This window comes from Oncorhynchus masou, chromosome 24 (assembly GCF_036934945.1).
Source record: "Oncorhynchus masou masou isolate Uvic2021 chromosome 24, UVic_Omas_1.1, whole genome shotgun sequence".
Lineage (NCBI taxonomy): Eukaryota > Metazoa > Chordata > Actinopteri > Salmoniformes > Salmonidae > Oncorhynchus > Oncorhynchus masou.
Window position 1 is genome coordinate 100,745,100 of NC_088235.1, and position 24,682 is coordinate 100,769,781.

General features: G+C 44.5%; 1 protein-coding gene across 1 annotated transcript; it reads left to right on the forward strand.

The window, feature by feature from the left end:
* Positions 1-1,524: 1,524 nt before the first annotated feature.
* Positions 1,525-24,589, forward strand: aldh9a1a.1 (aldehyde dehydrogenase 9 family, member A1a, tandem duplicate 1). Its single transcript, XM_064935876.1, has 12 exons — positions 1,525-1,670; positions 2,004-2,173; positions 4,258-4,403; positions 7,345-7,474; positions 7,783-7,917; positions 8,209-8,405; positions 10,432-10,572; positions 19,860-20,048; positions 20,831-20,918; positions 23,389-23,530; positions 23,767-23,879; positions 24,214-24,589. The coding sequence occupies exons 2-12, from the start codon at positions 2,035-2,037 to the stop codon at positions 24,312-24,314; spliced, it is 1,521 nt and encodes a 506-aa protein (XP_064791948.1). The 5' UTR covers positions 1,525-1,670; positions 2,004-2,034; the 3' UTR covers positions 24,315-24,589.
* Positions 24,590-24,682: the final 93 nt, after the last annotated feature.

Here is a 24,682-nt window from a genome sequence, read left to right on the forward strand (position 1 = left end):
CGCTGAAGCTATGTTTCGCTTGGTGACCTCTGACTGTTTCATCCTAACATCGTTGGTGCCAACGTGGATAACAATATCCCTATACTCTCTACACTCGCCAGTTTTAGCTTTAGCCAGCATCATCTTCAGATTAGCCTTAACGTCGGTAGCCCTGCCCCCTGGTAAACAGTGTATGATCGCTGGGTGATTCATTTTAAGTCTAATACTGTGGGTAATGGAGTCGCCAATGACTAGGGTTTTCATTTTGTCAGAGCTAATGGTGGGAGGCTTCGGCGTCTCAGACCCCGTACTTACTGGTGACACAGACGCTGTATCATCCTTTCCTACACTTAAATTGCCCTTGCCTAACGATTGCGTCTGAAGCTGGGCTTGCAGCACAGCTATCCTCGCCATAAGGCAATCGTTCTCCTGTATATTATGAGTACAGCGACTGCAATAAGAAGGCATCATGTTAATGTTACTACTTAGCTTCGACTGGTGGCGGTCCTGACGAACCATGTCCAGATAAAGCGTCCGGGGTGAAAAAGTTGAATGAAAAAAAAAATATGAAAAAAGTTAAGTGAGGGAAAAACAAAAAATATAAATGGTAATTAAAAAGTAAAAACCGTTACGTTGTCCGGTAGCACTTGAAGAAACTTTCAGAGTTCTTGAAATGTCCCGGATTGACTGACCTTCATGTCTTAAAGTAATGATGGACTGTTGTTTTTCTTTGCTTATTTGAGCTGTTCTTGCCATAATATGGACTTGGTCTTTTACCAAATAGGGCTACCGTGGTTCTACACCTGCATTGCTTGCTGTTTGGGGTTTTAGGCTGGTTTTCTGTACAGCACTTTCAGATATCAGCTGATGTACGAAGTGCTATATAAGTACATTTGATTTGATTTGATCATCTGTATGCCACCCCTACCTTGTCACAAACCAACTGATTGGCTCAAATGTATTAAGAAGGAAAGAAATTCCACAAATACATGTTTAACAAGGCACACTTGTTAATTTAAATGCATTCCAGGTGACTACCTGTTTGAGAGAATGCCGAGAGTGTGCAAAGAGGGGCTACTTTGAAGAATCTCAAATATAAAATGTTTAGAATTTGTTTTAGCACTTTTTTGGTTACTGCATGATTCCATATGTGTTATTTCATAGTTTTGATGTTTTCACTATTATTCTACAATGTAGAAAATAGTGAAAAATAAAGAAAAACCCTTGAATGAGTAGGTGTGTCCAAACATTTGACTGGTACTGTATATATATTTATTTTTTCAAAAATGTTGATATCCAAATGGCAGAGCATTGTAGGAATGACCCGGTTATTGACACTTGTGTCCTCATGACCTAACCTGTAATGTAAGGGGCCAACTCAATTGCCAAGGTTTTAGAATAAACGTCGAAACACTTATTTCAAATGCTCAATGATCCGGATGATACAGTCCATGTATATGTGAAAGGCAAGCTATCAGACACCCTGAAACTAATCCCGCCCATATTGTGCAATTGCTGAAGTCATATTCAAACAGTATTTCCACACTGGTTTCGTGGCTAATATTTTACATATTCCCTGTTTACGACGGGCGAAGTGCGTGCGTCTGTCTGATACGATATCTGCTGACTTGCATCAATAAAACGACAAATCCAAAGCAGGACGAAAGCTTCGATTTACGGAACAGACGACGGTAGGAACACTCAAATTATTAAACAAGTGTGATTTTGATTAAATATGCAGAAAAATTCGGTTTAGCTCGCTTCTAGGCTAGGCCTAAAGCATGCGTTTCTGCTGCGTTGGGAAGGGCGTGTTTATATTGTTGCTCGCTGTCTGGAGGACTTTTTCTTCTGCAAATACGCACGAATGCATGCTAACTAAATTAGTAAAAGTCTACATGCATGTAGATCCACATTTAGCTTAACTAAATGTTTTGCCCATGCGCTATTGTTTGCCTGAAATTGCCGAAACGCTTACATTTAAAAAATGTTGCAGTCTGATCACTTCTATTTTATTTGTCCTACAGGTGATTCACACACAGTTGGACATTGTCGAACATGGCCCAGCTTCTAGAGTCTATGCCAGGTGCCTCCACTGGACAGGTCGTGGTGACAGACCACTTAAATTTCTGGGGCGGGTGCAGAGTTAAACCCAAGGATGGAATTAACGCGGAGCCCGTCCACGAACCTGCAACTGGTTTGTAGCATACTGCATACACTAGACCGTTTACTAAATCAAATGTTATTCGTCACATGCTTCGTAAACAACCGGCGTGGACTAACAGTGAAATTATTTTACTCGTAGGCTTTCTGATTTAATAGAGCTGTAGGCCTATATCTCAGATGCATTGAATATATTTAGATGCATTGCTGTATTGTAGTAAAAAGGTATCTCAGCGCACAGTTGACCAGACATAGATCTCCTAGTTATCCAGTATCTGGAATGTAAGTGTCAAGTTTCACTGACCTTTTATGTTGTTTAGTTTCCATTAGAATATTATTATCAAATAACATTTATTTATATAGCCCTTCGTACATCTGCTGATATCTCAAAGTGCTGTACAGAAACCCAGCCTAAAACCCCAAACAGCAAGCAATGCAGGTGTGGAAGCACGGTGACTAGGAAAAACTCCCTAGAAAGGCCAGAACCTAGGAAGAAACCTAGAGACGAACCATGCTATGAGGGGTGGCCAGTCCTCTTCTGGCTGTGCCGGGTGGAGATTATAACAGAACATGGCCAAGATGTTCAAATGTTCATAAATGACCAGCATGGTCAAATAATAGTAATCACAGTAGTTGTCAAGGGTGCAACAAGTCAGCACCTCAGGAGTAAATGTCATTTGGGGTTTCATAGCCGATCATTAAGAGTATCTCTACCACTCCTGCTGTCTCTAGAGAGTTGAAAACAACAGGTCTGGGACAGGTAGGACGTCCGGTGAACAGGTCAGGATTCCATAGCCGCAGGCAGAACAGTTGAAACTGGAGCAGCAGCACGTCCAGGTGGACTGGGGACAGCAAGGAGTCATCATGCCAGGTAGTCCTGAGGCATGGTCCTAGGGCTCATGTCCTCCAAGAGAAAGAGAGAGCATACTTAAATTCACACAGGACACCGGATAACCGGATAAGACAGGAGAGAAGTACTCCAGATATAACAAACTGACCCTAGCCCCCCGACACATAAACTACTGCAGCATAAATACTGGAGGCTGAGACAGGAGGGGTCAGGAGACACTGTGGCCTCATCTGATGATACCCCCGGACAGGGACAAACAGGAAGGATATAACCCCACCCACTTTGCCAAAGCACAGCCCCCACACCACTACGGGGATATCTTCAACTACCAACTTACCATCCTGAGTCAAGGCCGACTATAGCCCACAAAGATCTCCGCCATGGCACAACCCAAGGGTGGGCGCCAACCCAGACAGGAAGATCACGTCAGTGACTCAACCCACTCAAGTGACGCAACCATCCTAGGGACGGCATGAAAGAGCAACAGTAAGCCAGTGACTCAGCCCCTGTAATAGGGTTAGAGGCAGAGAATCCCAGTGGAAAGAGGGGAACCGGCCAGGCAGAGACATCAAGGGCGGTTCGTTGCTCCAGAGCCTTTACGCTCACCTTCACACTCCTGGGCCAGACTACACTCAATCATATGACCCACTGAAGAGATGAGTCTTCAGTAAAGACTTAAAGGTTGAGACCAAGTCTGCGTCTCTCACATGGGTAGGCAGACCATTCCATAAAAGTTGAGCTCTAAAGGAGAAAGCCCTGCCTCCAGCTGTTTGCTTAGAAATTCTAGGGACAATTAGGAGGCCTGCGTCTTGTGACCGTAGCGTATGTGTAGGTATGTACGGCAGGACCAAATCGGAAAGATGGGTAGGAGCAAGCCCATGTAATGCTTTGTAGGTTAGCAGTAACACCTTGAAATTAGCCCTTGCCTTAACAGGAAGCCAGTGTAGGGAGCTAGCACTGGAGTAATATGATCAAATATTTTGGTTCTAGTCAGGATTCTAGCAGCTGTGTTTAGCACTAATTGAAGTTTATTTAGTGCTCTATCCGGGTAGCCGGAAAGTAGAGCATTGCAGTAGACTAACCTAGAAGTAACAAACGCATGGATTAATTTTTCTGCATTTTTGGACAGAAAGTATTACCTCACTATTTGGGGTCAGCAAAAGTTTACTGACCAATTTACAATATGCCCCCCCCCAAGAATCTCATGGATTCTGTTTGCCAGTTAGATGTTTGAAGTGTTTATTTGTCTTTTCATCTGGTGTCTGCAGGGCGTAAGCTGTGTGACATGTTTCCATGTGGGAAGGAGGAGGTGGACCAGGCCATCCAAAGTGCACATACTGCCTACCTAAAGTGGAGCAAGATGACAGGCATAGAGCGGGCCCGTGTTATGCTGGAGGCTGCTCGCATCATCAGGGTGAGACAAGTCATGTGAGCAGAATGCTGCATAGTTTCATAACATTGCTGTTAGAATTAGAATATAAGCTACTGAACAGAGAAATTATATTTCTCTTTAAATAATTTCACAGACTTTTCATGAGTGCATTGCATTCCATACCTCTTTACAGTGTACAGCATGGGTGTGGAGTTACATTTAATGAATCGGAGCCCCTTTTTGTCGAGTTAGCTCTGTACCAAGGAGTCTTTGTAAGTGATTGCCACTCCGACATTGCTCTATCCAATATTTATATATTTCTTAATTCCATAATTTTACTTTTAGATTAGTGTTTTTGTGAACTGTTAGATACTACTGCGCTGTTGGACATAGGAACACAAGCATTTCGCTACACCCGCAATAACATCTGCTAAATATGTGTGTGACCAATCCAATTTTTGTTTGATTTGAGGACATAAATTGCTGATTGGAACATTCTTGCTGTTATGCATCATCCCAAATATTAGTGGTGAACTGAAGTTGCTTTAAAGGTTTCTGGGAACAGTGCCAGGAAAGTTTAAAAATGTTACACAACATAATTGAACGTCGTTGAAAATGTGCAATCCTAGTTATTTATTAAATGCACAGGAATAGTACGCTGTAAACTCCAATGTGTTGTCTACTCAAAACCTTTGAGGAAACCTGTTGCACTTTATGAGTACAGTTACTTACAGATCTTTTGTGGTCATTACTCAAACAGTTTTGAGTTGTATAAGCTTGAAAAAAAATTGTAATACCCCTACGAAGCCACGCCTCCAATATCATTTCCCTAAGAGCTCTTTGCCTTTTTGAGGAATTGTTGAGTTACCATCCTTGACCGTATTTTATTGTAACAGAGACATGGTTGTTGAGTTCGTTCATATTCAGTCCTGTGGCCTACACCATGTGAGTTCCTGGGTGAATATTATCGTTACCTGCCGACCCCGTGGTTAGAGCATTGGGCCAGTAATCGAAAGGTTGCTGGATCAAATCCCCGAGCTGACAAGGTAAAAGTTCTGTCCCTGAACAAGACAGTTAACCTTCAGTTAACCCATTGTTCCCCGGTAGGCCGTCATTGTAAATAGGAATTTGTTCATAACTGACTTGCCTAGTTAAATAAAGGTTAGTGAGAGAGCGATAATAAACTCTTTAGGACATTACACTTCTCGTGAGGCCTTATTTTGAGGCCTAGCTTTACAGTTTAGAGGCCACATCACACCTGCAAGTGGCACAATTCCGGTATCTTTCTGAAAATTCACAGATTTATAAAAAATAAAAATGCTGGTAGGAGGGTTTCCAGGAATCTTCTAATCGGGATTTCTGGAAAACCTGGGAAATTTACCAGAATTTTGCAAATCACGTTATACTGGCTTGCAAAGTAAAATGTAATTCCTATTTAAATCCAACTAGAGTTAGGATATGCAACACTTTTTACTCAATTGCAACCTGCATTCATAATGACTGCCAGGGTTAGGAACTGTGAGGAGACTACCTAAACCATTTCAACTGGGATAACCATTCCAGTAATGGGTGCAAAAATTCTAAATAGTTTGATTAGTTTAGAAAAAATTGCTATTGATCTTTGTGTAGCATAAGATTGATTAATTAATCACTCAATGTACATTGACTCCCTTGGTGGACTGCACTAGCATTGAATAGTCCCCGCGATATGTGACTTTTAAGGGAAGTCAGGAACCAATACACACAGTCAGTCAGGAAAGCAAAGGCTAGCCTTTTCAAACAGAAATTTGCATCCTGTAGCTCTAACTCCAGAAAGTTTTGGGGCATTTCTCTACGGCTGGCCATGCTTTTCTCCTGGCTACCCCAACCCCGGCCAACAGCTCCCCATCCCCCGCAACTACTAGCTTTCAATACTCTGCATCCAGTTTGCTGAGTAGTCTGTCTCACAGTGCCATCCGTTTGTCACCAAAGCCCCTTATACCACCCACCACTGCGACCTGTATGCTCTAGTTGGCTGGCCCTCGCTACATATTCGTCGCCAGACCCACTGGCTCCAGGTCATCTATAAGTCTATGCTAGGTAAAGCTCCGCCTTATCTCAGCTCACTGGTCACGATAACAACACCCACCCGTAGCACGCGCTCCAGCAGGTATATCTCACTGGTCATCCCCAAAGGCAACACCTCTTTTGGCCGCCTTTCCTTCCAGTTCTCTGCTGCCAGTGACTGGAACGAATTGCAAAAATAGCTGAAGCTGGAGACTTATATCTCCCTCACTAACTTTAAACATCAGCTATCTGAGCAGCTAACCGATCACTGCAGCTGTACATAGCCCATCTGTAAATAGCCCACCCAATCTACCTACCTCATCCGCATATTGTTTTTATTTACTTTTCTGCTCTTTTGCTCACCAGTATTTCTGCTTGCACATCATCATCTGCTATTTATCACTCCAGTGTTAATTTGCTAAACTGTAATTACTTCACTACTATTATTTATTGCCTTTACCACCGCACGCCATTTGTACACACTGTATATAGACTTAATAGAAAATAAATAGTGTTATTGACTACGCTTGTTTATTCCATGTGTTGTGTCACACTGCTTTGCTTTATCTTGGCAAGGTTGCAATTGTAAATGAGAACTTGTTCTCAACAGGCCTACCTGGTTAAATAAAAAAAAAACATACAAAAACACATATGAAAAACAATTTCAAAAAGTCAACCTGCAGTAGAGCATGCTGGGTAAAAGTTAATTTCTTTAAAAAATGTGGTTGTGAATTCTCATTGAGTTTTGAGTCAGTACCACAAACATTTGAGGTAATAATGATTTTTCATTGACTCAGTTCAACTTAATAGAGTTTTACAGTGTGCTGTACCTCAGTGATCACATTTTAGAAAAATCAAACCCACTACACTGACGTTACAAGCACAATGCTCTACCAACTAAGCTACAAAGGACCACTATTCCCAATGCTGTTAACAGGAGAGAAGAGACAACATTGCCAAGTTGGAGGTGATCAACAATGGGAAGTCTATCACAGAGGCCCGGGTGGACATTGATGTTTCCTGGCAGACCTTAGAGTACTACGCTGGCATTGCTGGCACACTGGCAGGTAGGAACACACTCTGTGGAAGACATGTATAAACAAAATGATTTTGACCAATTACCATCTTATGCTATTGTGGTTCTTAAACACATACATTGTATTCTTATAGGCCTGACTTTTCTTCTCTTTAAACCATGTATTCTTCACTTTTCTTTGTCTTTTATGCTTATGGGCATAGTGACAGGTTTTTAACTTTTACTGAATGATGCATAACACAGACAAATTTGTTGCACCCGAATAATGAATCACACAACTACAATATATCCGCAATAGCATTCATAGCAATGTTACAGTTTACCTTTCATTCACCTCAGGCCAGCACATCCAACTGCCCGGAGGATCCTTTGCTTACACCAGACGGGAGGCCCTGGGGGTATGTGTGGGCATCGGGGCCTGGAACTACCCCTTCCAGATCGCCTGTTGGAAGTCTGCTCCTGCCCTGGCCTGTGGTACGTTAGCCATGACCTCCAGCGTTCATTCATTACCATCACCCTGTGGAATGTTTATTTTTTTTGCTTCACATTTCAGTTATGATTAGATTACTTAAAACTAATCAATACGTTCATTATACAAAATAATGAAATATGTATCTGTTCTTTTCATGGAAATTTAAATTAACTATGCATATGAAGAGGAATAGTAGATTTTGAACCGGTATCTCTGAATGTCTTTTAGAGACAGATTGTACTGTGAGTGATACTAAGTCTTTTATTTATTTACGTGTCTCTCTTTATCCCCAGGTAATGCCATGGTGTTCAAGCCTTCTCCTTTCACTGCTGTGACTGCTGTGATTCTGGCTGAGATCTACAAAGAGGCTGGGGTACCTGATGGGCTCTTCAATGTGGTGCAGGGTGGAGCGGAGACCGGCACCCTGCTCTGTAATCACCCCGGCGTGGCTAAGGTGTCCTTCACTGGCAGTGTCCCAACTGGGAAGAAGGTACAGACTGAAACAAAATACTTTATTGTGTGTTTACCAAGGTCGTAATCATTAGGCACCAAACATAAGAAAACAGACAAACAGGGAGGGACTACCTAAACTAGTCCAATAAGAAATGCTTGTTTCAGTTGCAAAAGATTTTGCCACTGTGTCCTCTGAGTACAATCCTAAATTCTTGTCATGGCAAGCCTTCAGTCACCTCTATGTTCATAATCTCAGTCTCACTGAAACTCACAGTCAGTAATTGTCCTCTCTGGATCTATTGATAATGAGAGTAACTTGAGAAACAGAATTGCTTCTCTGCTCATCAATGACAAGACCGTTGAACAAGAGTTTGTACTGTTAGGTGACCTAAACTGGGATATGCTTAACACCCCGACCGCCCTACAATCTAAGATAGATGCCCTCAATCTCACACAAATTATCAAGGAACCTATCAGGTACAACCCTAAATCTGTAAACAGGGGCACCCTCCTATATATCATCCTGACCAGCCTGCCCTCTAAATACACCTCTGCTGTCTTCAACCAGGATCTCAGCGTTCACTGCCGCATTGTGTGTCCGTAAAGAACAAAAACATCTTGTGGCGTACTGCATTAGCATCGAATAGCCCCTGCGATAGGCAACCTTTCAAGGAAGTTAGGAACCAATATACACAGGCAGTTAGGAAAGTAAAGGCTAGATTTTCCAAATACAAACTCCAAAAAGTTCTGGGACACTGTAAAGTCCATGGAGAATAACAGCATCTCCTCCCAGCTGCCCACTGCACTGAGGCTAGGAAACATTGTCACCACTGATAAATCCATGATAATTGAGAATTTCAATAAGCATTTTTCTATGGCTGGCCATGCTTTCCACCTGGCTACCCCTAACCCGGTCAACAGCTCTTCACCCCCACAGCAACTTGTACAAGCCTCCCCACTTCTCCTTCACCCAAATCCAGATAGCTGATGTTCTGAAAGAGCTGCAAAATCTGGACCCCTACAAATCAGCTGGGCTCGACAATCTCTTTCCAAAATAATCAGCCAAAATTTTCGCAACACCTATTACTAGCCTGTTCAACCTCTCTTTCATATGGATTCTTATATCTCCCTCACTAACTTTAAGCATCAGCTGTCAGCAGCTTACCGATCATTGCACCTGTACACAGCCCACCCAACTACCTCATCCCCATATTATTATTTTTTCCTCCTATGCACCCCAGTATCTCTACTTGCACATATCACTCCAGTGTTCATGCTAAATTGTAATTATTTCGCCACAATGGCCTATTTAATGCCTAACCTCCATAATCTTACTGCATTTGCACACACTGTATATAGATTTTTCTATCGTGTTATCGACTGTATGTGTAACTATTTGTTGCTTTTGTCGCACTGCTATGCTTTATCTTGGCCAGGTTGCAGTTGTAAATGAGAACTTGTTCTCAACTGGCCTACCTGGTTAAATAAAGGTGAAATTAATCAATTGGCTACCCAGACCATTTGCTTTGGGTTTTGTTTTCACTGCTGCTACTTACTGTTTATTATCTATGCATAGTCACTTTAGCCCTACCTACATGTACATATACCCCCTGTATATAGCCTCCTTTATTGTTATTTAATTGTGTTTCTTTAACTTTTAGATTATTTAAAATTTTCTTTCTGCATTTTTGGTTAAGTGCTTGTAAGTAAGCAATTCACGGTAAGGTCTACACCTATTGTATTGGGTGCATGTGACAAATAACTTTTGATTTATGACCCATATTCTTTGTCACCATCACCATGATCAATGTTAGGGACAACACTGCCATCTAGAGGTAGTTATTTATCGTACAATATAATGGTCAGTAGGAGGCAGTGTAGTCCTGTAATTGTCTAAAACATCTGTCAGACAAGACTTGTTCATTAAACATTAATTTGGGAAGTACTATTTCCCATGGCCATACCTTTTTTAACACTATTGATATGATTATTGGTCAGTATTCACTTCAGTTCTCATTGGCTAATTGGACCTTTCCTACAATCATGCTCTCTCTTCCTTTCAGATCATGGAGATGTCTGCGAAGACTGTAAAGCAGGTGACTCTGGAGCTGGGAGGGAAATCACCCCTCATCATCTTTAAGGACTGTGAGCTGGAGAACGCAGTGAGGGGGGCGCTCATGGCTAACTTCCTGACTCAGGGAGAGGTGAGCTCTCAATGTTAACCGACCTCTTACTTTACTTTCAGTGCTGACTGACTTCTTACATAATGTCCCAATACTGTTGTCTGTATTGATGTACAGTGTTTTCTACTAGCGCCGGCTGTCGTCTAAACAGCCAATTACAGACCAATTATCAGCCTGCTTCTTTTTCCACTTAAATTAACTAGGCTACTTTTCAATTCGCTAGTCAAAAAAAATAAAACGACCAAGCTGTCTCCCTCACGCTAGAATGAACAATGTGCATCTTCTAGCAATCTATTGATCGTTTAGGTGCCTGTCAGTAGCAAAGCGATCAATGACAGGGAAACGCTACTAGTTTGACAGTGCTGTCTGTCCCGCCTCCTGTGGGTAGTGTGATTTGTGTGTGCTGTGGTTGGTTGTGTAAAGAAATTCTGCAGAGGTGGAGAGTATGCTTCTTTATTGTCTCTCAGTATATTTCAGGGCTCTAGAGTGCTACCATTTTACTTTCATATGCGGCTAAAAATTGATGTGTGAATTGAAAACTAATTTATAGCCACAAATCTTTTTTTTTTTTGGTCTTACTGCCATTTTGTTTAATAGCTGGTAGCTAATAACACAAGGAACCATATAAATAAGAATGATTTCTTATGACTATGCAAATAACTACTTTGCAACAGTGCATGGGGTGCTGTGCGCATTGAGTGAAGTGCTGAAAGATACATTTGTAGAAGCGCACAGGCATAGAAGTTGGTCGAATTTACCCAAAAGTCTACTAAAGTGACTTTATCCTTGTGTTTCTTGGATATTTACATAGTTTTGTGTTATGAACTTGAGTGAAGACCCAAAAGCGGTTTTAACAGAAAACAGAGTTCTTTAATGAAAATACAGGAATGGCATAAATCCTTTTCCAACGTTGTCAGCGGAACAAAAAGAACGTTAGTATAGTGCAGGATGCTCCTGCCAGGCAGACTCCGACAGGACAGGACAAGGTGGAAGCAAACGAGACGACAGCTTGCTTCTGGCATCAAAAAACACAAACAAGAATCAGACCCTGAAAGTAGCAGGAACAGAGAGAGAAATAGAGACCTAATCAGAGGGGGAAGAGAGAACAGGTGGGGAAGAGTGAAAGAGCTAGTTAGGGCAGATGTAGAACAGCTGAGGAATGAGAGACAGAGAAGGTAACCTAAAAAGACCAGCAGAGAGAGAGAATGAAGAGAAAGGACAGGAACAGACATAACAAGACATGACAGTACCCCCACTCACCGAGCGCCTCCTGGCGCACTCGAGGAGGAAACCTGGCGGCAACGGAGGAAATCATCGATCAGCGAACGGTCCAGCACGTCCCGAGAGGGAACCCAACTCCTCTCCTCAGGACCGTACCCCTCCCAATCCACTAGGTACTGATGACCACGGCCCCGAGGGCGCATGTCCAAAATCTTACGAACCCTGTAGATGGGTGCGCCCTCGACAAGGATGGGGGGGGGGACGACGGGGGCGCGAAGAACGGGCTTAACACAGGAGACATGGAAGACCGGGTGAACGCGACGAAGATAGCGCGGAGAAGAAGTCGCACTGCGACAGGATTAATGACCTGGGAAATACGGAACGGACCAATGAACCGCGGGGCCAACTTGCGAGAAGCTGTCTTAAGGGGAAGGTTCTGAGTGGAGAGCCATACTCTCTGACCGCAACAATATCTAGGACTCTTGGTCCTACGCTTATTAGCGGCCCACAGTCTGCGCCCTATTACGGCAAAGTGCCGACCTGACCCCCTTCCAGGTGCGCTCGCAACGCTGGACAAAAGCCTGAGCGGAGGGGACACAGGACTCGGCGAGCTGAGATGAGAACAGCGGAGGCTGGTACCCGAGGCTACACTGAAAAGGGGATAGACCGGTAGCAGACGAGGGAAGCGAGTTGTGGGCGTACTCTGCCCAGGGGAGCTGTTCTGACCAAGACGCAGGGTTACGAAAAGAAAGACTGCGTAAAATGCGACCAACAGTCTGATTGGCCCGTTCAGCTTGACCGTTAGACTGGGGATGAAAGCCGGACGAGAGACTGACGGAAGCCCCAATCAAACGGCAAAACTCCCTCCAAAATTGAGACGTGAACTGCGGACCTCTGTCGGAAACGACGTCAGACGGAAGGCCATGAATTCGGAAAACATTCTCGATAATGATCTGAGCCGTCTCCTTAGCAGAAGGGAGCTTATCGAGAGGAATGAAATGAGCCGCCTTAGAGAATCTATCGACAACCGTAAGAATAACTGTCTTCCCCGCTGATGAAGGCAGTCCGGTGATAAAATCTAAAGCGATGTGAGACCACGGTCGAGAGGGAATGGGAAGCGGTCTGAGACGGCCGGCAGGAGGAGAGTTCCCAGATTTAGTCTGCGCGCAGACCGAACAAGCGGCGACAAATCGACGCGCGTCACGTTCCCGAGTGGGCCACCAGAAACGCTGGCGAATGGAAGCGAGCGTACCCCGAACGCCGGGGTGGCCGGCTAACTTGGCAGAGTGGGCCCACTGAAGAACGGCCGGACGAGTAGGAACGGGAACGAACAGAAGGTTCCTAGGACAAGCTCGCGGCGACGGAGTGTGAGCGAGTGCTTGCTTTACCTGCCTCTCAATTCCCCAGACAGTCAACCCGACAACACGCCCCTCAGGGAGAATCCCATCGGGGTCGGTGGAGACCTCAGAAGAACTGAAGAGACGAGATAAAGCATCAGGTTTGGTGTTTTTGAGCCCGGACGATAAGAAATAACAAACTCGAAACGAGCGAAAAACAGAGCCCAACGAGCCTGACGCGCATTAAGTCGTTTGGCTGAACGGATGTACTCAAGGTTCCTATGGTCAGTCCAAACGACAAAAGGAACGGTCGCCCCCTCCAACCACTGTCGCCATTCGCCTAGGGCTAAGCGGATGGCGAGCAGTTCGATTACCAACATCATAGTTACGTTCTGACGGCGATAAGCGATGAGAGAAAAACGCGCAAGGATGGACCTTGCCGTCAGAGAGAGAGCGCTGAGAAAGAATGGCTCCCACGCCCACCTCTGACGCGTCAACCTCAACAACAAACTGTCTAGAGATGTCAGGTGTAACAAGAATAGGTGCGGATGTAAAACGATTCTTAAGAAGATCAAAAGCTCCCTGGGCGGAAACGGACCACTTAAAGCACGTCTTAACAGAAGTAAGGGCTGTGAGAGGAGCTGCCACCTGACCGAAATTACGGATGAAACGACGGTAGAAATTAGCGAAGCCCAGAAAGCGCTGCAGCTCGACGCGTGACTTAGGAACGGGCCAATCAATGACAGCCTGGACCTTAGCGGGATCCATCTTAATGCCCTCAGCGGAAATAACGGAACCGAGAAAAGGGACAGAGGCGGCATGAAAAGTGCACTTCTCAGCCTTCACATAAAGACAGTTCTCCAAAAGGCGCTGGAGGACGCGTCGCACGTGCTGAACATGAATCGAGAGAGACGGTGAAAAAATCAGGATATCGTCCATGTAAACGAAAACAAAAATGTTCAGCATGTCTCTCAGGACGTCGTTAACTAGTGCCTGAAAGACAGCTGGAGCGTTAACGAGGCCGAAAGGAAGAACCCGGTATTCAAAGTGCCCTAACGGAGTGTTAAACGCCGTCTTCCACTCGTCCCCCTCCCTGATGCGCACGAGATGGTAGGCGTTACGAAGGTCCAATTTGGTGAAAAACCTGGCTCCCTGCAGGATCTCGAAGGCTGAAGACATAAGAGGAAGCGGATAACGATTCTTAACTGTTATGTCATTCAGCCCTCGATAATCCACGCATGGGCGCAGGGACCCGTCCTTCTTCTGAACAAAAAAAAAACCCCGCCCCCGGCGGGGGAGGAGGAGGAGACTATGGTACCGGCGTCGAGCGAAACCGACAAATAATCCTCGAGAGCCTTACGTTCGGGAGCCGACAGAGAGTATAATCTACCCCGGGGGGGAGTAGTTCCCGGAAGGAGATCAATACTACAGTCATACGACCGGTGTGGAGGGAGAGAAGTGGCCTTGGAACGACTGAACACCGTGCGCAGATCGTGATACTCCTCCGGCACCCCTGTCAAATCGCCAGGCTCCTCCTGTGAAGAAGAGACAGAGGAAACAGGAGGGATAGCAGACATTAAACAGGTTACATGACAAGAAACATTCCAGGATAGGATAGTATTACTAGACCAATTAATAGAAGGGTTATGGCGCACTAGCCAGGGATGACCCAAAACAACAGGTGTAAAAGGTGAACGAAAAATTAAAAAAGAAATGGTTTCGCTATGATTACCAGAGACAGTGAGGGTTAAAGGCAGCGTCTCACGCTGAATCTTGGGGAGAGAACTACCATCTAAAGCGAACAAGGCCCTGGGCTCCCCTAACTGTCTGAGAGGAATGTCATGTTCCCGAGCCCAGGTCTCGTCCATAAAACAGCCCTCCGCCCCAGAGTCTATCAAGGCACTGCAGGAAGCAGATGAACCGGGCCAGCGGAGATGGACCGGAAAGGTAGTGCGTGATCCAGAAGGAGAGGCCTGAGTAGTTGCGCTCACCAGTAGCCCTCCTCTTACTGATGAGCTCTGGCTTTTACTGGACATGAGGTGACAAAATGACCAGCGGAGCCGCAGTAGAGACAGAGGCGATTGGTGATTCTCCGTTCCCTCTCCTTGGCCGAGATGCGAATACCCCCAGCTGCATAGGCTCAGCATCCGAGCCGGCGGAGGAGGGTGGCAGTGATGCGGCAGGTGGCAGTGATGTGGAGAGGGGAGCAACGGAGAACGTGAGCTCCTTTCCACGAGCTCGGCGACGAAGATCAAACCGTCGCTCTATGCGAATAGCGAGAGCTATTAAGGAGTCCAGACTGGAAGGAACCTCCCGGGAGAGGATCTCATCCTTAACCTCGACGTGGAGACCCTCCAGAAAACGAGCGAGCAAAGCCGGCTCGTTCCAGTCACTAGAGGCAGCGAGAGTGCGAAACTCAATAGAATAATCCGTTATGGATCTATTCCCCTGACATAGGGAAGACAGGGCCCTGGAAGCCTCCTCGCCAAAAACAGAACGGTCAAAAACCCGTATCATCTCCTCCTTAAAGTCCTGATACTGGTTAATACACTCAGCCCTCGCCTCCCAGACTGCCGTGCCCCACTCACGCGCCCGTCCGGTAAGGAGAGAAATGACGTAGGCGATGCGGGCTGCGCTCCTGGAGTAAGTGTTGGGCTGGAGAGAAACACCACATCACACTGAGTGAGGAATGAGCGGCACTCAGTGGGCTCCCCAGAGTAACACGGCGGGTTGTTGATCCTGGGCTCCGGAGACTCGGAAACCCTGGAAGTGGGCGGTGGATCGAGGTGGAGTTGGTGAACCCGTCTTGTGAGGTCGGAGACTTGGACGGCCAGGGTCTCAACGGCATGTTGAGCAGCAGACAATTCCTCCTCGTGTCTGCCTAGCATCGCTCCCTGGATCTCGACGGCGGAGTGAAAAGGGTCCGGAGCCGCTGGGTCCATTCTTGGTCTGATTCTTCTGTTATGAACTTGAGTGAAGACCCAAAAGCGGTTTTAACAGAAAACAGAGTTCTTTAATTAAAATACAGGAATGGCATAAATCCTTTTCCAACGTTGTCAGCGGAACAAAAAGAACGTTAGTATAGTGCAGGATGCTCCTGCCAGGCAGACTCCGACAGGACAGGACAAGGTGGAAGCAAACGAGACGACAGCTTGCTTCTGGCATCAAAAAACACAAACAAGAATCAGACCCTGAAAGTAGCAGGAACAGAGAGAGAAATAGAGACCTAATCAGAGGGGGAAGAGAGAACAGGTGGGGAAGAGTGAAAGAGCTAGTTAGGGCAGATGTAGAACAGCTGAGGAATGAGAGACAGAGAAGGTAACCTAAAAAGACCAGCAGAGAGAGAGAATGAAGAGAAAGGACAGGAACAGACATAACAAGACATGACAGTTTTGTTCACACACTAGGTTGTTGTTCAATGTTAGTTTGAGTTTTCTAAACTGCTACTAGCAAGGTGATGTCAGAGAATCTCAGCCGTTACCACGGCTCACCCAAAATCGGTAATTTACCACATGTTTTTCCAATCTGGAAGGTAAATTTGATCAATAATTCAATCATTTTTCTGTGTATTTCGGCTGGAATAGAGGCATTAGAATGTAACAGAGGCAACCAAAATATAGGTTGTTCTGTGAAATATTTTGGGGACTTGTGGGAAACACTGAATGTAGCACAGGGATAAGCAACTTTAAAAAACAAAATTCTGAATTCATCAAGAGGGGCCCAGTGGCTCGCACATCTGCTAGCCCTCATCCATACCCACATATGCAGTGGAGAGACATTTTTTTAAAGTTTCATAGTTATTTCTTGCAATTCTATACATTTTGCTATGGGGCTGAGAGAATAATTTGCAGTTTTACAGCTAATGTCCTGCAAATTCTACACATTTTGTCATAGGGTGGAGAGAAATGTTTGCGGTTTTCTAATATGATATTTGAGTGAGTGACTAACAATCAATGGGAGCCACTCGGTCGGTAATTTGACATAATTACTACGAGTTTAGATTGGAAAGATTGGTAAATTAGCTAACTTACCAATCTTTCCATAATATTAGCTGACATGGGCTAATTGACTGTCAGTTAGGTTTCCATCCAATTGGTGAATCTTTATGCAGATTTTAGAATATTTGCATGAAGAAAATATGCACATTTTTCATGAATCGGATAAAGTTCAATGTGTTTCAATTGCATTTTCTACTCTACAGATTTAGTTTTGTCAAACTGTTGCGTTAAATAGCAAATGTGCCTACTTTGGTCTAGGCACATGCGCTCTAGCCAACAGCTTGCAGATACAGTGCGGGTAGACTGCAGGTAGGGTGGTTTACATGACATTATTATGGATAAGAGCGAGAGTATTTGTTAAACCGCAGTCAAGCATCAATCAATCATGTCACCAGAATAATACCCTCAATATTTATTGGAAAGGACCAAGGTCACTGTGGATTTTCACAACTCTGTGAAGTTCATAACTGGGATCTCCCGAGTGGCACAGCGGTCTAAGGCACTGCATCTCAGTGCTAGAGGCGTCACTACAGACCCTGGTTCGATTCCAGGCTGTATCACACCCGACTGTGATTGGTCATCTTGTAGGGTGACGCGCAATTGGCCCAGCGTCGTTAGGGTTTGGCCGGGGTAGGCCGTTATTGTAAATAAGTATTTGTTCTTAACTGACTTGCCTAGTAAATAAAGGTTACATTTAATATATATTTCTATTTTTTTTTAACCTTTTATTAAATAAATAAAATAAAAATAACTTCTCATCTGTAGCCTAATAAACTGCATGGTTTCCCGAGTCCTAGTGGGAGGACCACACACCATATCTTTGCGTGACTCCAAGTTTACTTCGATATAATACTTATTATATCAATATTTGCACATTTAAAGGTGTTTCCACCACCACCATTTCTCACATAATTAATGTTAATAACACAAAAAGATTGAGCTAACATTATCTGTCTACATTTATAAAATTGTACTGAAACTACCTGTTTCCATGACTGCTGTCATGATTTTCTTTTTATACAGTGACTTTACTTGCATTAACTTTGGATGGAATCGTGGTTAGTGACTGACATAATGAGAAACCAATGCACAACCACAAATCTAAATTGCACGAGGAGTATTCTACTATTCTAACTCTCAACATAAGTTGAGACCCCGACTGAGTTCCAAAAATGTTTTAATTGATGCCACGGGCTGCCAGTTGCCCATCCATGATGTAATATGTACAGGGGTACTGTATTACCGTCTCCATGCATGGATATTGGACAAGAATGCTGTAAGAATGCTGTTTATTGACTATAGCTCAGCATTCAACACCATAGTACCCTCCAAGCTCATCATTAAGATCGGGGCCCTGGGTCTGAACCCTGCCCTGTGCAACTGGGTCCTGGAATTCCTGACAGGCTGTCCCCAGGTGGTGAAGGTAGGAAACAACACCTCCACTTCGCTGATCCTCAACACAGGCCCCACAAGGATGCGTGCTCAGGCCCCTCCTGTACTCCCTGTTCACCCATGACTGCGTGGCCACACACACACCTCAATCATCAAGTTTGCAGACAACACAACAGTAGTAGGCCTGATTACCAACAATGACGAGACAGCCTACAGAGAGAAGGTGAGGGCCCTGGGAGTGTGGTGCCAGGAAGATAACCTGCTCAATGTCAACAAAACAAAGGAGCTGATCATAGACTTCAGGAAACAGCAGAGGGAGCACGCCCCTATCCACATCGACTGGACAGCGGTGGAGCAGGTAGACAGCTTCAAGTTCCTCGGTGTACACATCACTGACGATCTGAAATGGTCCACATACACAGACAGTGTGGTGAAGAAGGCACAACGGTGCCTCTTCAACCTCAGGAGGCTGAAGACATTTGGCTTGGCACTTAAAACCCTCACACTCTTACAGATGCACAATTGAGAGCATCCTGTCGGGCTGCCTGGTACGGCAACTGCACCGCCTGCAACTGCAGGGCTCTCCAGAGGGTGGTGCCGTCTGTCCAACGCATCACCAGGGGCAAACTACCTGTCCTCCAGGACACCCACAGCACCCGATGTCACAGGAAGGCCAAAAAGATCATCAAGGACAACAACCACCCGAGCCACTGCCTGTTCACCCTGCTACCATCCAGAAGGCAAGGTCAGTACAGGTGCATCAAAGCTGGGACCGAGAGACTGAAAAACATCTTCAATCTCGAGGCCATCAGGCTGTTAAATAGCCATCACTAGGTGGCTTCCACCCAGTTACGTAACCCTGCACCTTAGAGGCTGCTGCCCTATATACATAGACTTGAAATCACTGGTCACTTTATGAAAGTGACTAGTGTTCCATTTTTGTTTACATTTTTGCTTTACTCTATGTATATTCTGTAATCAATTCTTCTGTATTTTAGTCTATGCCATTTCGACATTGCTCATCCTAATATTTATATATTCCTTAATTCCATCTCTAACTGTTAGGTTTGTGTGTATTGTGAATTGTTAGATATTACTGCACTGTCTGAGCTGGAAAGAAGCATTTCGCTACACCTGCAATACACATGTTTAGCTGATGTTATGTGACCAATAAAATTTGATTTGATATTTTTTCTGACTTTGATTTAAGCATATGTGAAGCTTGGCTTTCCTTACCCTTTGAAGTTGTGATGCATGTATCTTCTTCCACTCTTGGTTTCTATTGAGTTGAACTCTTAACTTACTATCATGTTGACATGCAACCTTGACCAACCGCCTATCTCTGGTCTCCCCTGTTTAGGTGTGCTGTAACGGAACGCGGGTGTACGTGCAGAGGGAGATCATGCCTGTGTTCCTGGAGGAGGTGGTTAAGAGGACCAAGGCCATCCGAATAGGCGACCCTCTCCTGGAGAACACTCGCATGGGAGCCCTGATCACTAGGCAACACCTGGACAAGGTGCTGGGCTTCGTCAACCAGGCCAAGAAAGAGGTATCAGTAAATTAATGTGCAACCTGGATCGTGTTCAGTAGGGTACTGTGGCAGACCAGGGGGTTTGGTCAAGGCGTGTACCCAGATCAGACATGGACAGTGAAGGATTCGCTCAGTTTCAAGGGTGTTTATTTAAATAATAGATCAAAAAGGATAGGTTTCGCCCATGAGACCCTCTCTGGGATACCGTCTTCGGGGTTCCGGGTCTGGCTGTATCCTGTCGGGCACAAAACTGAACTCCCTCTTGTTACCTCTGAAACCGTCCACAAGAACATGGGATTCCTTTCTTCCCCCCTCTCCCTGTGTACTGCCTTTCTGGCAGCTTTATGGGCCTTGCACAGCTGGTGATAAATCAGCCCTTGATTACTCACCAGCTACCAATTAGTCCTGGCCTGAGAGCCCGTCGAGACCTGGCACGTCCAGCAGATGGAGCCATCGCCTCGATGTATACTCCATCTGTTACCAGGCTTCGCGTCTCCCCTGGTGGCTGACCTGCTGTATGCCACAGTACACTTTAACTAAATGCAGTGCAATGTCCAGTTTAGACAACTTAGAGAAGTTCTGGCAGCCCCTTACTGTTTCACAATGTTTTCTTCTTACTGAACACAGCCCCGATGTTTGAACATCTGCCTCCTTCAGGACAGTGGGTACCTTAGAATGTCTACCCCATCCTTCAGTCTACTGTTTGTCTGAATTTTGTACCTAACCCAAATCATCATGTTGTGATCTGCAATGTACTTTTTTTGTCAGCCTTTGTCTAATACAAATCTGTTTTCCTTTAGGGAGCAATGGTACTCTGTGGAGGGGAAGCCTTTACCCCGATTGAACCCAAACTGAAGGGAGGTTACTACATGTCTCCCTGTGTCCTGGGTGAGTCTTGTTTATTCATAATTACACCAATTGTCATGCTCCATAACACTGTTGCATGGTATACTGGTACTGCAGTAATGTCATGGTACCAAAACATCATGATACTTATGATGCTAATATTTTAGAATACTATAGTACCGTTTCATATGATACTGCTGACTTTCAGCCCTACTGATCTAAAGAAACTGTTGGCGTCCTTACAAAAAAGGTTTGGTGTTCTAAAAGTGCAGTAACTGCAGTTGACTGTTATTTTGGACGCAACGATTGCAGAATAATGGCAGTGTACTGGGGAATAATGGCAGTGTACTGGGGAATAATGGCAGTGTACTGGGGAATAATGGCAGTGTACTGGGGAATAATGGCAGTGTACTGGGGAATAATGGCAGTGTACTGCAGAATTACTTCAGTAAAAAAAATATGAATTTTGGATGCAGTATTTTCAGCATACTGTAGTAATACTGCGGTCTTTTTTGTAAGGACGCCTGTTACAAAATGTTTATTAAGTCAGTATTGTTTATAAATTCAGTTGAATTTAAGCAACAGCCATTAGTCTTTTGTATGCGCAGGTCCAATAATATCCAGCTGTAATCAGCCAACCAACTCATTACCAGCCCTCACTCATCTGCTTCTCTCCGTACGTTCTTCACACTTGTCTAGTTCTCTGTCCTTTAAAAAAAATATATAATTTAACCGTGATGGCGAGCGGGGATGCAGACCCAGACCCTGATGAGTCTTCTGTTAGATTTGTACATTTGTTACATTGGAGCACTGTGCAAAGCAACAGTGTTGATGCATTGTATCATTTCCTCGCCAGTTATAACTGAGAGCACAGACCAGTCTTCGTAGACTTTGCAAGTTCCCTGTCATGTATCCGCTGATTGTCCGGGAGGGAAATTGAGCACCGTTTCATAACAGGCATGCTTGCAGCTTTTGTCTCCAGTCTAAACTGTTAAAGAATATGACCCCCTATTACCGGAGATTCTTTTCTTTCTATCTGGATTTGTGCCCATTTTTTATATAATTTCACAAACCATTTAGCGAGCCATTTTAAACTAATCCTGGGTCTCTAATTTATTGGTTTGATAACTAACAATGTTCAGTCATGATACCTAGCTAGCTAACAGCCTGGTAACTTGACAGTAGGTTTAGGCTAATTTGATTGGCACAGGAAGAAAAGAAAAGGGTCTGCTACTCATGAGATGTGCTTCAAAGGTAGGATTCATATAGGCCTAATGTAAGCCTAAACTATATCAAAATCTATGTATTTCTAGTGCTCCTTAGTCTGTTTAGTGCCTAACATTTTAAAAGGTGTGTGTTAACTGAATAGTAAAGGTTTCATGCATTGTTTTCCCCATACTGACACAATAACATGCAGATCATTATGCAGTGTTTTGTCCTCATACTGACATGCAGATCATTATGCAGTGTTTTCTCCCGACTGACACAATGACATGCAGATCATTATGCAGTGTTTTCTCCCGACTGACACAATGACATGCAGATCATTATGCAGTGTTTTCTCCCGACTGACACAATGACATGCAGATCATTATGCATGCAACTGCAGGAGATTGGTGGCACCTTAATTGGAGAGGATGGGCTCGTGGAAATGGTGTGTTTAATGCCATTCCATTTGCGACGTAAGACATGTATTATGAGCTGTCCTCCTTTAAGCAGCCTCCACTGACGTGTATATTCCTTCCTCCCATTCTTCCAGCCAAATCACAGGTCGGCCTTTGCAAATATTAGCAAAGCAGCAATTCTATGCGGTCTACTATTTATACGCTGAACAGTGTGAAGTTAAAGTCGATGTGCTCTACTTAGAAGTGTGAATTTCAGTGACGGGGTATTGGAGAACATTTAGAAAACGTGAACAAGTGTCCGGGGCAAACAGGATGCACCGCGCTCCAGTCAAATTGGGCATGCTCTGCACCCCTGTGCTCACATACACATACTATTTGAAATTATGAGCATTTATTTTTATGATTTTTCTCCCCAATTTTGTGACATCCAATTGGTAGTTAGTCTTGTCCCATCGCTGCAACTCCCGTAGAGACTCAGGAGAGGTGAAGGTCGAGAGCCATGCGTCCTCCGAAACACGAACCTGCCAAGCTGCACGGCGTCTTGACACACTTAACCCGGAGGCCAGCCACACCAATGTCTTGGAGGAAATATCATACAACTGTTGCCCGACGTCAGCGTCCATGCACCCATCCCGCCACAAGGAGTCGCAAGAGCGTGATGGGTCAAGGATATCCCGGCCAGCCAAACCCTCCCCTAACCCGGACAGCGCTGGGCCAATTGTGATAGGTGTTGGTTAAATTGTGATTTTTAATGAATGGAGCGAATTTGGAGTGGTTTTTCGTGGAGCAGTTGGAAAGGGCGTGGAGCGCAAGGAGTTCTGGTAGTGACTGTCCAGTCTATATTTGGAGCTATGACAGTAACTCCACATCCATGTATTCCAACACAGACAACTGCACAGACGACATGACGTGTGTGAAGGAGGAGATCTTTGGGCCTGTAATGTCAGTGATGCCCTTTGACACAGAAGAGGAAGTGCTGAAGAGGGCCAACAACACTACATTTGGCCTGGCCTCTGGAGTCTTTACCAGGTACAGTACCAGACCCATACACATTTAACCTTCTACAATAATCTTTCCTCGATTCCTTGGCTCCTCAAAATGTATTGGATAAGGTCTGATGGGAGGGGCATTGGACTTTTTCCTCCAATTAGGTTGAGGAGGTGAGGAAATAAGATGCAAGGAATAGCAGGAATTGAGATGGAGACTTCGAATCACTAACTTGTCTCGTACACTGAGTCTCTCTTCCTGTTCTCGTCTCCCTGTAGGGATATATCGCGGGCCCACCGGGTGGCTGAGAACCTGCAGGCTGGAACCTGCTTCATCAACAACTACAACATCAGCCCTGTGGAAGTACCCTTCGGAGGGTACAAGCAGTCTGGTATGATGATGATGATGATGATGATGATAATAATAATAAACATTAATTACATTGAATGGATTATCAGGACCCTACTTAGGAACCCATAGGAAAAGAGAGACACTATTGTCACACATTATTGGTTCGAATATGTCAGCAGATCTGATGTTGTAACAATGCCATAACGGTAATATCAAATGAAGGAATAATAATCAGATTTTGTTACCATTACAGCACTTTTGCAACAAAGGAATAACAACAAAAATAGAAAGCAAGAGGGCAGATGGGGATAACAAGACATTACATATTCCTCATTAGATGGATGTGTTCTATGTGGTGCTCTCTTTCTCTGCAGGTTTTGGCAGGGAGAACGGCCAGGTGACCATCGAGTACTACTCCCAGCTGAAGACTGTGGTTGTGGAGATGGGAGACGTGGACGATTACTTTAATTGTTAACTTACCAATTAAGTGCATCTGAGGAAAGTAGCATTGTTATTGATAGTTTATAACAGCAAGTAACTAACATTGCTGGTTTGTCTGTACAATGTGTAAGTATGAGGATGTCACCAAGTGCTAAAAAGCCTAGTCTTCTCCCACTTGATCAATACATTTAATACTTTCCATTTCAGCTGTGATCCTAGCCAAAGTCAATATGAAGAAACATTTCCCATGGTCTGTCACTTTCTAGCACATGTATCTCTCACATTTTGAATAAAAGTTTGTAACACTCAGTTTTCCTATTCCCCAAAACATTGTATTCCATTTCAGATGTTTGATACTTAAGAATATAAAATTCATTTAAAAACCTCACAATGAATTATAAT